Below are 16,862 nucleotides of genomic sequence, written 5' to 3' on the forward strand. Positions count from 1 at the left end.
CAGGTTCCTCATTCCAAACCCTGGGATGTAATCAATACCTTTGTATTTTTTTGCCTATATAACCTTGGAGCTGCGACCATCTTGTTACTATGAGATTTGGGGAATGGCCCCTCATAGTCCCAGATTGCAATAAATGTGACTCTTTAATTCGAAAAAAAATAAAATAAAAATTCATTGTGACTCCAGCCAGCGTGGCTCAGTGATAGAGCGTAGATCTATGAACTAGGAGATCATGGTTTGATTCCTGATCAAGGCACATGCCCGGGCTGCAGGAGGCAGTCGATCAATGATTCTCTCTCATCATTGATGTTTCTACCTCTCTCCCCCTCTCCCTTCCTCTCTGAAATCAATACAAATACATATATACACACACACACACACACACATATAGTAGAGAATCCAGTGACAAATGGTAAAATTTGAGTAAGGTCTGCAGATTAGATGATAGTATTTTATCAATTTCCTGACTTTGACAATTTTACTGGACTCATTAGAGAATGCCCTTGATTTTAAAAAATAAACACTCAAGCCCTGGCCAGTGTGGCTCAGTTGGTTGAGGGTTGTCCCCAGCACCAAGAAGTCACATGCATAGGTCTGGTGTGGGAGGCAACTGATCAATGTTTCTCTTGCACATTCCTCCCTCTCTCAAAATTAATTTTTTAAAAATTTAAAAATAATAATAAACATTCAAATATTTAGGAGTAAAGGGGCATTGAGACTGCAACTTATTCATTTATACACAATGCAAACCTAAGTAATCAACATGTTGGAATACAGGCAACACTGTTCTTTTTTTGGAATAAGAATGACAAAAATTATAGGTAAGAGAATATGACAAGGCAATTTCCTTTTTAGAGACCAAAACTGTACAGCACGGGGCCAACTGAGATGCAGCTTGTTGAATTATTCATTGAAATGAGTAAGACAATAAGGACAAAGCACACCTTCCCCACAATCAGTGTAAAAGTGTTACTATGAGACCATTCACAAAAAGAAACCAAGTAACAAGTATTCTGAACTCAGAAGGTTGTGAAAAACCATGATGATTTGAATAATCCAAATGTGATGACTGCAACAAAAAGACTAGACTAGTGGTTGGCAAACTCATTAGTCAACAGAGCCAAATATCAACAATACAACGATTGAAATTTCTTTTAAGAGCCAAATTTTTTAAACTTAAACTATATAGGTAGGTACATTGTTATTAACTTAATTAGGGTACTCCTAAACTGGCCTTTGCTAAAAACGTCCTCAATCTGAGGGGTCGACCTCAGCGACCCCACTTCTTCCAACGCCACTTCTTTAAAATAGACTCACCCAGGCCGAAAACCGACTTCTGCGCATGGGCCACGAAGTTTCAATCGCACTGTACGTGCGCACCCGCACGTGGTATTTTGTGGAAGAGCCACACTCAAGGGGCCAAAGAGCCGCATGTGGCTCGTGAGCCGTGGTTTGCCGACCGCTGGACTAGACTATTCTGACTGGTTCCAGGGGCATTCTGGGTTGTCTGACAACATGGCGCTGATCTAGAGCAGCGGTCGCCAACCGGTGGTGCGTGGACCATTGGTGTGATTGGCAACCTCTGATGTAAGGAAACCTTTGGAGCAGCGGTCGCCAACTGGTGGTTTGCGGACCACTGGTGGTCCATGAGGTCCGAAAGGTTGGCGACCGCTGATCTAGAGCAATGAGGAAACAGACTCCTCTGAGATCTGTGGAGAGCTCTGGCCTTGCAGTGGATTCACAGCCCAGGCTAAGAACCCTGGCTCAGTGAAATGGAAAAGTATTTTTAATAAGAACTTTTAGAGTCATGAAATTACCCTGAACTATCAACTTGCAGGTATGACAACATTTATGCCAAGAAACAAAAAATTAGTAGCCATTAACTAGAATGCTAACAAACTGCAACACTAATTGTCAAATCAAAATTAAGTTCATTATCTCACTAGCACTAGTGAGCTACAATATATCAAAAGTAATAAGCACAAATAATTCAAACACCTTGTTCAAAAATATCAATAACATGAAGGGTGGTGCCAAACACTTCAAAATTTTATAGAAAACCTTTTTTTTTGGATGGCGCTAAAACCGATACATACGAACATAATTTTTAAAACACTTAACTAGGAGCATTGAGAAAAAGAATGCATTCAGATATACAATCTAGAATAAAAACCAAAAAAACAAACTCACCAGCAATTTCTACAATATCACCAGGAACTATGTCTTTAGCTTTAATCCGTTGTACACTCTTTCTGTCCTGTCTATACACTTTACCCATTTCAGGCTCATACTCCTTAAGGGCTTCAATTGCATTTTCTGCATTTCTTTCCTGTAAAAAAGAAAACAAGATAAAAGTAGTGAACACATGCCTACCACTGCAAGTATTTCTAACCCAAAGAATCAAATTTTATAGAGTTCTAAACTTAAAAGACACAAGAGAAGTACATTAACTACAGTTGTACTAACAATTCACATTTTAGGTGACAAATGCTAGGCCCTTATGAGTTTGTATTAAAGATGAGCCTAGTGGGCATGGCTCAATGATTGAGAGTCAAACTGTGAACCAGGAAGTCACGGTTTGATTCCCCATCAGTGAGGTGTGGACTCGAATCCCAGAGTTGGGCGGACAGGAGGTAGCCGATCAAGGATTCTCTTTCATCAATGTTTTTCTCTCCCTGTCCTTTCCTCTCTGAGATCAATAAAAATATATCTTTTAAAAAGATGAAAAAATAAGCCCCTAAAGGTAAGGGAATAAAATCATAATGTAGAAAATGATTCTGCTGTTCCTAAGCACAGCTGAGACACAGACCTCACCTCCAGCCACACACACCTATACCATTTAAATCAATCCTGTCTCACATGAAAGGTGATGATCTGGGGTTTGACTGCCTAGGTTCATTCCAGACTTTTCCACTTAACAGCTACACGCATGTCAAACTCGCAGCCATGCCTGTATGGCCTTTTATTTAAACAAGGCATGCGGCCCGCCAGCCGCGAGTTTGACATGCTTGAGCTACACGGTTGTGGGTAATTTACACAACACACAGTTTTACTGCCTTCAAAGCCAGGACACTTACAGTGCCTACTTTAAGGGTTGTGTGGATTTACAAGCTGTATGTAGAATGCTTAGACCAGGAGTGGACAACCCCTGGCACGCGTGCCAAACATGGCACGCCAGTAACTTTTGCTGGCACGCAAAACCCTCTCACAATTTTTTTTAATATCGACTTTATTTTTCAGATAAATTCAGTGTAGGTGCATCTTAGATAAATAAATAATTTTACATAACAAGTTATCTTAAAGACCATAGACATGGATTGACGAGAGAGGGGAAGAGCAATTTCAATAGTGTCGAAAATGAACTACTGAGGACTTGGAATGCCATTCCAGAAAATTTTTTCTGTTTAAAAAACTTTGCAACAGCGTTACTCTTCATGTTTTCATCCACATATGCTTGTGAATCTTTGTTCTCAGTGATGAATTTTGTTAAGTCTCGTCATAGGAGTAGCCTGACGGATGAAAGTAGTAGCTCGTGCATATTTCTGAAGGTCACGAAATATAAACCTGATGTAAAATCTCTGTCATCAGTGATGCAGCAGCAAAAGTCCCACTGATAATATCAAACGGAGTCATAAAGTTTTCTGTCGGACTATCAGTGTACATGTATACATTAAAAAATAAATGTATTTTTCATCATGATATACTGTTTTTGTCACTCGAATGACTTTTATTATTTCTTCAAGGTTCTTCACGTACGTACACCTTAAGAGATATCAAGTAGGCGTAACATGTTCTCAAAAAATTAGGGTTGACACGCAGAAGAATTCAGAGTCAGAGATTTTGCTGGTTTTGGCACGCACTCACAAAAAGGTTGCCCACCCCTGGCTTAGACTGTGATTTGGCATATAGTAAATTCCATAGATGATAAATTAATAAAATTGTTATGTCTCACAAATTCTAAGGAATCTCTCTCTAGTGGCAAAAGCCAATAAATGGTTGGGATTTCATTATAGCACTGCCAGTTGCATACCATATTTACCATATTATTTATGAACACAATCAAGACTTAGTCACAGTTTTTCTTTCCCAATTTCTAGATGAAAGATGTAGAATCAAAAGGAGTCATGTGTGTGTATGTGTGTGTGGGGAAACTACAGGAAAGTTCCTTTAAGGGGCAAAAAATAAAAATAAAAGAGAAAACCTTGTGTGCCAAATTTGTCTTCTTTCCTTTTGGAGAATAAGTAACTCAAAGTTAAGGAGCAAGCTGATAAAGTGCATGCCCAGTTGAGGTTGTTGGATGGACAAAGGAGAGGATTCTTTTCTTTTCCCTCACATTTTGGTCCTCCAACTTCAAGTTCTTCAATTTAACCTTTACTTGGATAGAATTTATGCTCAATCCTATGCAATCTTATTTTTTACCTTACTGTAAGAATTATGTTCTATTGTGGAAATCCTTAAACCTAAGAATTTAGATGACACAACACTGAAAGCTAATGTGTCTTACTTTTTGATGTATGCATCTCTGATAAAGTACAGAACTATATATAACTAGAGGCCTGATGCATGAAATGCGTGCAAGGGGCTCAGCCCTCACAGCCCCAGCTGCCTCGGGGCCCTTTGGCCCCGCCCCCCGCCCACTGGTCAATGCGTAAGGTCATTCTGCCTTCTGGTCTAATTAACATATTAGCTCTTTATTATATAGGATTATATCTGTAATTATAACTTTCCTTACTTCCAGAAGGTAAGAGCCCTCAAGTATTGCCTATACCATTCTGTATACTATGCAAATGGGATTAAGATATAAGAATGTTAGTCTTTTTTTAAACTGCTATAAAATTTTACTTTGGAATTCGTATCAGCTCAGATTCAAATTTCAGATACTCTATGTACCTTGGGTTACGTCGGACTCAACGTATGTCGTTTCATGGTTACGTTGCCATCTCTCACTTATTTATAAAAAAATAAGTTCCATCATTTCAATGTATGTACATATGTGCTTTATGTTTATTATTTATTTACCACAAGTAAAGGTCAGGAATTGTTATCTTTCTTTTAAATTTTTTTTACTGTTTCGCTTCATTACTGCTGTGTGTGTGCTCCATGTGAGTGACGTAGGTGCTTATGTAGGTGGGTTCCGACTTACGGCAAAAATCGAGTTACATCGCACTGTAGGAATGGATCTCCGACGTAACCCAAGGACCTACTGTGCTACCTATATGGCCTTTGATAAGTCACTTAATCACTATGAGCTTCAATGGTACATCTGTCAAATGGGAGTATCATCTGCCTTACAGGATCACTGTAAGGATGAAATGGGAATGTACATAAAGTATCTACCACATAACTGGAATAAATTAACTAAAAATACATACTACTAGCTTGAGAAAGACAATCTAATGCTGTGTATTGTTTCTTTTGCCTAAATTATTCACAAGAGGCTCATTTGTACTTAAATATAAACAATGTAAGGAATATAGTACAATTAAAATTTTCTAAGTAGGCCATCTTTCTATATGAGCCCAACACATAAAGATCATTGTGTTTATTAACACAAATCAGAAGTTTACCCTTTTTTATTGTTGATTTTTAGACAGAGTGGAGGGGAGAGAGGCAGACAAACTGAAACATCGGTGAGAGAAACACATCAATTTGGTTGCCTCCTGTATGCATCCAGGACTGGGGATTGAGCCTGCAACCGAGGTACATGCCCTTGGCCAGAATCAAACCTGGTACTCTTCAGTCTGCAAGCCTATGCTCTATCCACTGAGCCAAACCAGCTAGGGCAGAAGTTTACACACTTTAATAACAGATGCACTATTTTATTTAGTCCTCAAAGGGATGACTATATCCATCAAAAACCTAAAAGAGCAATATTTAAAATAAATTTGAAGTATTAGTTTCAGAGTCTTAAAAATATATATATATTAACTATCAAACAGATCAACAAACAGTCCTAGAAAAGTTAAAGTCCTCAAACTAGATATGTGCAGAAGAACACTTATGTGAGTTGGGAGGGTGGAGGGATGGGGGAAAGAAATCCCATTCTGTTTCTGAAATAAAATTAGCTTCCATTCTGTGACTAAGAAAGGCTCGGGTGACTGGCTGAAAACAGCCAGGAATATGCTCTGAAAGAAAAACAATTTAAGATTTAAACAATTTGCCCTAGCCAGTCTAGCTCAGTGGATAGAGTGTCAGCTTGCGGACTGAAGGGGCCCAGGTTCAATTCCAGACAAGGGCATGTACCTCAATTGCAAGCTCGATCCCAAGTTTTTCCCAGAAAGCAGCTAGGAAATACAAAGACAGATACTGGTTCTTAAATTTTCTGGTTTTTGCCCTAACCGGTTTGGCTCAGTGGATAGAGCCTCGGCCTGTGCACTGAAGGGTCCCAGGTTCAATTCCGGTCAAGGGCATGTACCTTGGTTGTGGGCACATCCCCAGAAGGGGGTGTGCAGGAGGCAGCCGATCGATGTTTCTAACTCTCTTTCCCTCTCCCTTCCTCTCTGTAAGTAGCTTCTCTCATCCATTGTTCTTATCTCTATGCTATCATGAAGGATGAACAATTCATATAAGCATGAGCAAAGTATATATGCGCAAGAGATCTAAAATTTTGCCATTAAATAAACTAATGAACAAATGAAAACACATGTAGACATTTCGGAAGTATTTTTAGTCAACACATCAGGAAAAAACGGATAACAGAAAGATTAAGTCACAGAAATTACTAAAACTTAGTAGTGGAGGATTTTGTGCTTACCTGCCAGACACCCACAATGGCATTGGCTACTAATATAAGTAAAATTACAAAGGGTTCTACAAAGGCTGTAATTGTTTCTTCACCTTCTTCAAACCAAGCCAAAACCTAAAAGAGAAATCATATGTGATGTGTTAGAATTGTAATGTATTTTTAGGCTTATTGCCACTTTATAACAAAAGTGGCTGGCACTAATGGAATTACAACACACAAAAATCTCTCTTTTCATCCCTAGAAACCAATAGTGGTGAAATGTAATGACATAAAAGATGGCTTATGTCTTATTCAAAATAATTATTGAGAATCGAAAGCATACAACTTCTTAACAATACCCTTAAGAGCTAATTTATTTTTTCATGTAATAATTGTTTTAAAACCCAAATAAAACACTTAGGAAAGTAAACCCATTCATTTTATATGTATACTAGAGGCCTGGTGCATGAAATTCGTGAATTGGAGAAGGGGGCGGAGGGAAGATCCCCTCAGCCCGGCCTGCGTCCTCTTGCAGTCCAGGACCCCTTGCTCCTTACCACCTGCCTGCGTGCTGCTCCTTAGTGCTGCTGCGGAGGCAGGAGATGCTCCCACCACTGCCGTTGCACTCGCCAGCCATGAGCCTGGCTCTGGCTGAGCGGCGCTCGGACTGACCACCAGGGGGCAGCTCCTGCATTGAGTGTCTGCCCCGATGGTCAGGGTGCATCATAGCAACCAGTCGTTCTGGTCGTTCCGCCATAATGGACGCTTAGGCTTTTATTTTTTAATATATTTTGATTTTTCATAGAGTACGGGAGAGGGATAGAGTTAGAAACATCGATGAGAAAGAAACATCGATCAGCTGCTTCCTGCACACCTCCCACTGGGGATGTGCCTGCAACCCAGGTACATGCCCTTGACCGGAATCGAACCTGGGACCCTTCAGTCCGCAGACCAACGCACTATCCACTGAGCCAAACCAGTTAGGGCTTAGGCTTTTATTATATACTAGAGGCCCGATGCATAAAATTCGTGCAAGAGTAGGCCTTCCTTTCCCCGGCTGCCAGCACTGGCTTCCCTCTGGCACCTGGGACCTGGGCTTCCCTTACAGCCCCTGCTTCGTCCTTAAGGACATCCAGAAGGACATCCGGTCTAATTAGCATATTATGCTTTTATTATTATAGATTATATAGACTAGAGGCCCAGTGCATGATATTAGTGCACTAGTAGGGTCCCTAGTGGCTGCTGGCCAGGGCTTCCCACCCTTCCCCTGGTCAGCCCTGCGCCTGGTCAAACTCCCAGATGGAACTCCCGGGCAAGGGGACAAATTGCATACTAGACTTTTATTATATAGGATATTCAGAAGGGAAACTTACACTCTTAATTTTGTTAAAGTAAAGGCAAATGACTGTAAAAAAAATCAATAAAATATATTAAAAAATAAAATAAACATTGACTCGCGCACTACTATTATAGAGAAAGGGCCAATAGCAATATTAAAATATTTTAGATTTTAATTTTATAATACTATATTATATATACTAGTTTGACATGTAATTTTTTGTAGTAACATAATTACTGCACAAATCTTCTAATTAATTTCCTTTCAATGTGCACGAATCCATGCACCAGGCCACTAGTATCAAATAATATCCTTGGCATAAATCCATAATAAAAATAACTTGATCACTGACTCAAATTTTTTCCCATTGGTATTACTGAAGGTTGTCTCAGAATTATTGCAAGGTTGTCCCATAATCAGGAATATATTTTGAAGGTTATCCTCCATATGACATCTAGTATAGCAGCACAGCATTTCAGGAATGACATAAGTCTAAAAATATTACAACTGGACACAGAACACTGCGCCAAGAAAAATGAGAAGAGAATTAATTTCTTGCTAACACATCCATAACTTTATTAAGGTCCAAAAGCTACAAGAGAGCCATGGTATACTTCATAGTTGAGAAACACTAAGGTGATTAAGAGAGAATCCAACACAATGAATACTATTAAAATTTTTGGCCAGTGGTGTGGCTCAGTGTTGATCATCAACCTGTGAACCAGGTGGTCACAGTTCGATACCCAATCAGGGTACAAGCGGGCTCGATCCCTAGTAGGGAGCATGCAGGAGGCAGCTGATCAGTGATTCTCTCTCATCATTGATATTTTTCTCTCTCTCCCTCTCCCTTCCTCTCTGAAATTAATAAAAATGTATTTTAAAAAATAAAAATAATATTAAAATTTTAACAAGACATTTCTGTGAAAAACTGCCAATCCAGGAAAGATGTTAAACATATCTAATGATTCAATCTGGTAGCTAAGGATTACCTTTGTTTTTTAAAACTGCTTAAAATGTTCCCATATTTCACAAAATCTTTTCTTTAAAAGATTTAGTAAGCAATAAAAGCGCCATTTTTGATACTTGTAATATTGTCAGATATCATTTAGGGCAATAATAAAGCCACTGGACTATGTACTTAGTGGAATACTCTAAAGTGAGCTTTTATACAAATAGCTATCAGAAAGATGACTAAAGGCAAGAGCCAACATGAATTTTGCCAAGTAAAAGAGGGTAATGACGAATTAACAAGAAATACCAATTAGGGCAGGAAAAAAACCCCAGTAGACACCAGGACCAGGTAGATGTCAATCACAACTGACAGCTAGTGAACCAGGGCAGGAAGAAAACCAAAATAATTATAAATGTTGCTGTAAGCTTTCAACAGGACATTCCTGGTGTTAAAGCCAGGCCTAATGCCAAAGTGAAATCTTCTCTAGGAAGTTGTAAATTTTGATAGATGCAAGATCACAGCTGCTTTAATACTAGCCTTCCAAACATTTGCCAAGGATAGTATATGAGAAATAAGAAACTTAATTAGCTCTTGGGAGAGAAAAACTGCTCAACTTGAAGAGTAACTAGGACCTTTCCAAAAGGTCAGTGAAGCATTAGCAACTGTAAGATAAGCTTCACACCTTGTTAAAGCGGATATGAATTTCCCTCTTGGCAGCTAGGCCTAGAGGAACAAACTTAGAGCAATATCCCATAACAGCTGGAGAAAGGAAAAGACTAAGGCAAGCAGTGATGGATGAGAGCAAACCTCCACTTTTCAAGAAATGTAGTTTCTTTGCACAAGTGGTATTCATCAATAATATAATAATCCTAACCTGTACAGTGTAGTCGTCTTTCCTTCCACAATATCACTTTAAATGTTTACGTGTAAGAAACACAGGCATTTATAGTTCTTTAAAAGTTCTGCAGATATACTAATTACTGCTTCATAAGAAACTAGTGAGCAAATAAATCTCTTAGGATAGAAGGATGGTGCTGATATTAAAAATTGACAACCAACAATTTCCTGAGTACTTTAAAAAATGCCTATTTTAAAACCACAAATAACCCAAAGAATTAAATACTACAGTCCAAAATGAAAATAAACTGTATTTCATTAACTGGTAAGAATCAATCCAGTCTATCATGTTCAAATCACATTGTACAATCCTTCATGGTTTTGTTCTATTGAAAAGAAAACCTCTCTTGTGTAAGTGGTGTTGACAAATAAAAGACTCCATAAGATGAGGAAGAAGGTAGAGAAAAGGAGAAACTGGATGAGTGACACGTTACTGAAATGCAAGATGCCTCATTAGCATAATAGTACAGCCAGTTCATTATGATTTTCTAGAAGTTATAAAAAATGTATTTATGCCCTAACCGGTTTGGCTCAGTGGATAGAGCGTCGGCCTGCGGACTGAAAGGTCCCGGGTTCGATTCTGGTCAAGGGCATGTACCTTGGTTGTGGGCACACCCCCAGTAGGGGGTGTGCAGGAGGCAGCTGATCGATGTTTCTCTCTCATCGATGTTTCTAACTCTCTATCCCTCTCCCTTCCTCTCTACAAAAAAATCAATAAAAATATATTGAAAAAAGTGTTATTTCATAAATATATAAAAAAAATATATATATACACACACACACCTATTTATTTATTTATTTATTTATACAGGAGGGAGGGGAAAATGTTTACAGAAATTATTGAGAATAGATTGGCCCGGCTGGTGTGGCTCAGTGGTTGAGCCTTGACCTAAGAACCAGGAGGTCACAGTTCTACTCCAGGTCAGGGCACATCCTGGGTTGCGGACTCAATCCTCAGTAGGGGGCATGCAGGAGGCAGTCGATCAATGATTCTCTCTCACTGATGTCTCTCTCTCTCTCTCTCTCTCTCTCTCTCCTTCTCCCTTCCTCTCTGAAATCAATAAAAAATTTTTTTAAAAAAGAAAAGAAGGTTGAGGCAAAGAAGCTATTAGCAAGAGAAAAGAAAGGGTTATTTTGGGGTTGAGACATGTCCTTTTGGGAGAAGAGAACGAGAAGGGTTTCATTATGCAGATTAGCCTCTTCTTTGGGGAAATGTAGGAGGGCCCATGTGATAGATGACCTCATTGGTGTTGACGAGAAACTTCCAGACTCACCTCTCCCTTTCTCTCTGAAATCAATAAAAAATATATTTTAAAAAAGAGAGAGAATAGGTTGAACATAAAAAATTATCTGTTTGTATTGCCTTTTGTTCACTGTTGTATCCCCAGGGGCCTAAAAGATCTCTTATACACATTGATGCTCACTATGTATTTATTAAATAAATGTACTAACAAATTTAACAAAACTTCATACAATCTCTAAGGTATACTAGTAAGACTCTTAAGTGGCAGTGTATGAACTTAAACATTAAGAGCAAAAAGATAACCAACTTCAACAGCATCAAAGAAAAGTGGAAGAAAAGGCTACTGCAGTATAATTTTAGGCATAAAGAGTTTCTTGTTCCCTTTGCTTTGCACCAGGGGTCCTCAAACTTTTTAAACAGGGGGCCAGTTCACTGTCCCTCAGACCGTTGGAGGGCCGGACTATAGTTTAAAAAAAAAAACTATGAACAAATTCCTATGCACACTGCACACATCTTATTTTGAAGTAAAAAACAAAACGGGAACAAATACAATATGTGTATTTGCATGTGGCCCGCGGGCGGTAGTTTGAGGACCCCTGCTTTGCACTGTTTAAATACAGAAACATTACCCATCTTCTGGGGCTTACATTATCCAGCAAGTTCAATTTCAAACTTGTTAATCCTATTCAAAGTAACCACTTGCTAATGAACATTCATCTACAATGTAAACTGCTTCAATAGGGTAAGATGGTATCTTTTAATTGTTATCTGTAAGACTGATGTTTGTATAGCACAATAACCTCTAAGACAGGGGTTCTCAACCTTCCTAATGCCTCGACCCTTTAATACAGTTCCTCATGTTGTGGTGACCCCCAACGATAAAATTATTTTCGTTGCTACTTCATAACTGTAATTTTCCTACTGTTATGAATCGTAATGTAAATATCTGATATGCAGGATGTATTTTCATTGTTACAAATTGAACATAATTAAAGCATAGTAATTAATCACAAAAACAATATGTAATTATATATGTGTTTTCCGAATGTCTTAGGAGACTCCTGTGAAAGGGTCGTTCGACCCCCAAAGGGGTCGCGACCCACAGGTTGAGAACAGCTGCTCAAGAGAAGAGCCAAATGATTCTCTCATCATTGATGTTTCTCTCCCTCTCCCTTCCTCTCTGAAATCAATAAAAAAAATAAAACAACACTGTTCAAATCTTCTTGAAGACTTAAAAGCTAGAGATTTTTTTTAATTCCTAAGGAAAATCCCTTTAATGTACTTCAGAACAAATTTGCTGTGTGAATAGTTACCAAATCTACCTAAATTACATGAAGTCCTATGTTTAAAAAAATTAAAAATGAATTTTAAGATTAAAAAAACGTATAAATTAGATTACATTCTCTTTCAATGCCAACACAAACCTTCTGAAAACACTCAATGTTTTTCAGATTTGAGACTATAATCTTCTTCAGAACAGCAAAAAAATACATACATATTCACCTTTCATATTTTAAAGAAGGTTTTAAATATGTTAAACCAGTAAACTGCTCATTTTACCTTTTTAAAAATAAGAAATTAAAAGAAAACGCCCCACACTGGGTATGGAGCCCGCAACCCAGGCATGTGCCTTGACTGGGAATTAAACTGTCATCTCCAGGTTCATAGGTCAATGCTCAACCACAGAGCCATGCAGGCTGGGCTCAAACACTTCTTATATATAGTTCGGAGAAAACCAAAGTATAAGGATCTCACATATTTTGAAAACGCTACTAACACTAACTCATCCAAATACATATTAGTTATAGCAAATGCAACAATCTAGGCTCTAAAGGGAATTAAGAATCCCTTTAGCCCAGCTGGCGTGGCTGTTGTGGCACAGTGTTTGAGTGCTGACCTATGAACCAGGAGGTTACAGTTCAATTCCCAGTCAGGGTACATGCCCAGGTTGCAGGCTAGATCCCCAATGTGGGGTGTTGCAGGAGGTAGCCAATCAATGATCTCTCTCATCATTGATGTTTCTAACAGTAGGAAGAAAAGACAATTACTGAAATGTAAGTGAAAAGTTGAGAAGTGCCTTGGCCTAAGAAAGTTCTATTAGCATTTTGGGGTTGATCTAAGTAGCTGAGGTGGGGAAATGGAGGTGGAAGGTAGTAAAACTTATACAAATTGTGTTACCATAGAGGACTTTATGATTCAGACAGATGAGAAATATATGGCTCTCATGCTCACCTCCAAGTATTTCTCAAACATCACCTTCTTAGAGACCTCTCCTGACCACCCTATTTGAAAATTGTACACCCCTCCCCATATTTCCTTATTCTACTGCCCCCACCACTTAATTTTTCTTCATGGCACTATCACCGTCCAACAGATTCAAGAATACATAAATCTGTGGAACGGCAAACCAATGTTCCTCTCTCTCCAATCAAAAAATAATAATTATTTTTAATTACAGAATTTCTGATGTTATTTCATATGCAATGGAAGATATATCACTCACTTCTTCCACTCTAAGCAACCTTTAAAATAAATTATTTTGATGAATTAGAAGCTGATTAAACTATCTCTTCAGGTTACAAGTGTAAAACATTAATACAGTTTCCTACTTTCTGCCACAGCAAAATATTAACTATGGTTAACAGTTTACTACCTAGTTTGATATTTGAAATAAATCACTAAAGCCTAATATTTCTTAACTTGGGTAAAACCTGATTATCATATATATAGAACTACCTATTCCTTTCTCCAAAAGAACACAAATATTCTTCCAGTTTTTCCCATTAAATAGAAATAAACTGACAACCACAAAGCTCTTTTGAGTGATAAAGAAATGTGGAATGAAAAGGTCAAGTTCGATGTAGCAGTAGTGCCAACTGCACCTGAAGAAAATCAACAAACAGGTTTTATATCTGCAATTTCTTAATCAAACAAATCAAAGCAAGTAACAGTACTTTCTAAACACATTACTTTTCTGTGTAGCAACCCACAAAACAAAAATGTAACATAGTCCATTTCCTGAGCAATAACTCCAAGTAGTTACCCAAAAGTAACTCAAATCTCAATTTCAAAACACAACTCTACAAGCTAAAAAACCCAACATCCTACATTACAACAAAGTTAAAGGATTTATTTAAAAACCCATTTGAAAATGCCTAGAAACTATAAACTACTTACTTCAAAGCAAACATCACACACATTAATTAAAAATGTTAATAGTCACTCAAATTGGCCAATCAAGAGATCCTATACAACCCAAATAGTCAATAGCTTGCTTATTGGAAATAATGCCACTGATGTTACAACAGTGCTTTAAGTTATATATACAGAATAACTCATTAGAAATTTATTTTATCTCTGGCTTGTATACACCAGTTAACTTCTAAGAGGTGCCTGATGACCTTACTGAACCCTAGTATTTTCACTAACAAAGCTGAGCCTATCTCAGAATTATGTAGCCAGCCAATTTAAATATAAATATTACACTAGCCCAAATATATAATTTTTTTGCCCCATGACAATATATTAAAACTAAACAGATCTATTCTTTTATCTTAATTGGTTAAAGTAGCAACCACTTGGGGGAGGGGGAGTTTCAAGGGTTAAATTAAGAATGGGCATGTAATAGATATGGATGATTAACTCAGGATGTTGAATGGTTTGATATATCACTCTTAATTTCATTTAGTGAAAACCACTGAGAAGAGGTCTGATTAATAGCTACACATCACTTGGTTAATGTGGCATGATGTATTATCATTAAAGTCTCAATGGCAGAATTTGTGCACAGAATTACTCCAAAAAAAAGTTCAGCCCAGCTGGCATGGCTCAGTGGTTGAGCGTGGACCTATGAATCAGGTCACGGGTGTGGGCTTGATCCCCAGTGGGGGACATGCAGAAGGCAGCCAATCAATGATTCTCTCTCATCAATATTTCTGTTTCTCCCTTCCTCTCTTTCCAATTTTTCCCCTTCACCTAAATTAATGCCCACTATTTTCTTTATTTAGTTCTCAAAATAGCCCGTTATTGTATGGTTGTCATAAAGACTAAGGTAGATCTCTGGGGCTCGCATACATACAAACATACAAAAATGAAATCCTGAAGCCGTGTAAATTTTTCAAAGACTGGGTGAATTTGACTTCCCAACATAGTTTTTGTAAGAACAAAATACTATAAGTTAAGGACAAAAAGCATCTCATGCTGCTAGGATTAGGAACATCTGTGTTCTATTCATGACCATTTTTAGGAAAACTAACAAGAAGTTCACTGTTCAATTAAAAAAAAGCAATAAAAAATTATTACTGAACAGAAAAAAATATTAATAACCTAGAAATATCCTCACCAACCCCCATCACCTTTCTTCTGCTGTAGTCCTTTGCATTTCGCCAGTTTCTTAGCAACCATACAGGACTCAAGCACATGCAGAACAAGAAAAAACACTATGGTTTTTTTTTTTTCTTTTAAAATCTAGAACCAACTGTACTGAACATTGTTCTCTTAACCTAGGAGTCACTCAAGACAAGGGTCCAATTTAGATAAATATGCCACCCTAAAGGTCAGTGACCAAATTTGGTCAACAGTGGTGCCATCACTGCCGTCATCATTCTTGTCACTGTCAGTAACAACTGTCACCTTGCCATTACCAGGACGGGAGAGCAACTGGTATATTCCTTTTGTAAGTTCTATTTACAGACTATAAAGAGCCCACATCATCTCAGTATGACCTTACACAATGGAAGAACCCCAAACACAAAAGGCCTTCCAATAAAGAACTTTCTGATATTAAAAGCTGATAAGTCACAAGAACTTAAAAGACCCTGCCACATTCGAGAATAATTTCTAACTGCACTGTAACTGTCAGGAGGCATCTATTTTCTGTTTACAAATGGCTTCGTATGTTTTGCTTGTAATTTGAAAATACCGAGGGTTAAAAAAAAAATTCATGAAGATACTGCTTAAACCTCCAAATATAATCTTCTCACCCAACAGACATCATTTATTTCCTGGTTTTTCATTTATGGACTATTCTCAACATTTTGGAGAGACAATAAATTGCTTTATACTTACAAAAGATATACATGCTGCCAGCAATAAAATTCTAACTAGTAAGTCTTCAAACTGCTCAATCACAAGTTCCAGCAAGGTTTTCCCTGTTAGAAACAAACATCACATTTGTTGTAAATGTCATCTTAACATCAGCACACAAAGGGGGGGTGGGGGCGAGAACATTTTAAGGTTACTTACCTTCTTCAGCCGGTAACTCTGTAGAATGTAGAAATTCGCCAAGCAACGTTTCAAGAGGGGGGAGGAACAACAGAAAAAAAAACAAACACATTTTAGCCTTGTCTTTTTAAAAGAAATTGCTCAAAATGCTCACTTTTTGAAAGATGTACCTAGATATATGTACATTCAACCATTTTCAACGGAAACCATAGTAAAATGGTACCCCGGGAAAATAGGCAATACTTGCTGTAACCAATGGCCTTAGGTCTACCCCAAAGCGTAAAATCTCATCCCCCCTCAACAGGAATCCTGAACCAGGAGTCATTTCAGCTCTGTCATCGCTCCTGCCAGATGTGTGACTCTGGGGAGGACGAGCGCGGCCGGGGCATTCTCACTACAGCGACGCCTCGTAAGCCGGCCGGAGCGAGAACATGTCTCGCAGGGCTCAGCCCGGCGGCAGGAGGCTCGTCCTTCCCCCGCGGGG

At 38.2% G+C, this 16,862-nt stretch overlaps 1 protein-coding gene across 2 annotated transcripts in view; it reads right to left on the reverse strand.

The window, feature by feature from the left end:
- The window catches only part of ATP2A2 (ATPase, Ca++ transporting, cardiac muscle, slow twitch 2), a 59,939-nt gene extending 43,434 nt beyond the window's left edge, over positions 1-16,505 (reverse strand). For both annotated transcript variants that reach the window (XR_314185.2, XM_005876257.2), the window contains exons 1-4: positions 16,400-16,505; positions 16,223-16,305; positions 6,755-6,859; positions 2,191-2,329 (exon numbers count right to left, since the gene is read on the reverse strand). Coding sequence is in view for 1 of the 2 variants with exons in the window: in XM_005876257.2 (XP_005876319.1) it covers positions 2,191-2,329; positions 6,755-6,859; positions 16,223-16,305; positions 16,400-16,490 (418 nt within the window). In the remaining variant the exon portion in view is untranslated. The remainder of the gene's footprint in view (positions 1-2,190; positions 2,330-6,754; positions 6,860-16,222; positions 16,306-16,399) is intronic.
- Between the last annotated feature and the right edge of the window lie 357 nt (positions 16,506-16,862).

Source organism: Myotis brandtii, unplaced genomic scaffold (genome assembly GCF_000412655.1).
Source record: "Myotis brandtii unplaced genomic scaffold, ASM41265v1 scaffold482, whole genome shotgun sequence".
Classification (NCBI taxonomy): domain Eukaryota; kingdom Metazoa; phylum Chordata; class Mammalia; order Chiroptera; family Vespertilionidae; genus Myotis; species Myotis brandtii.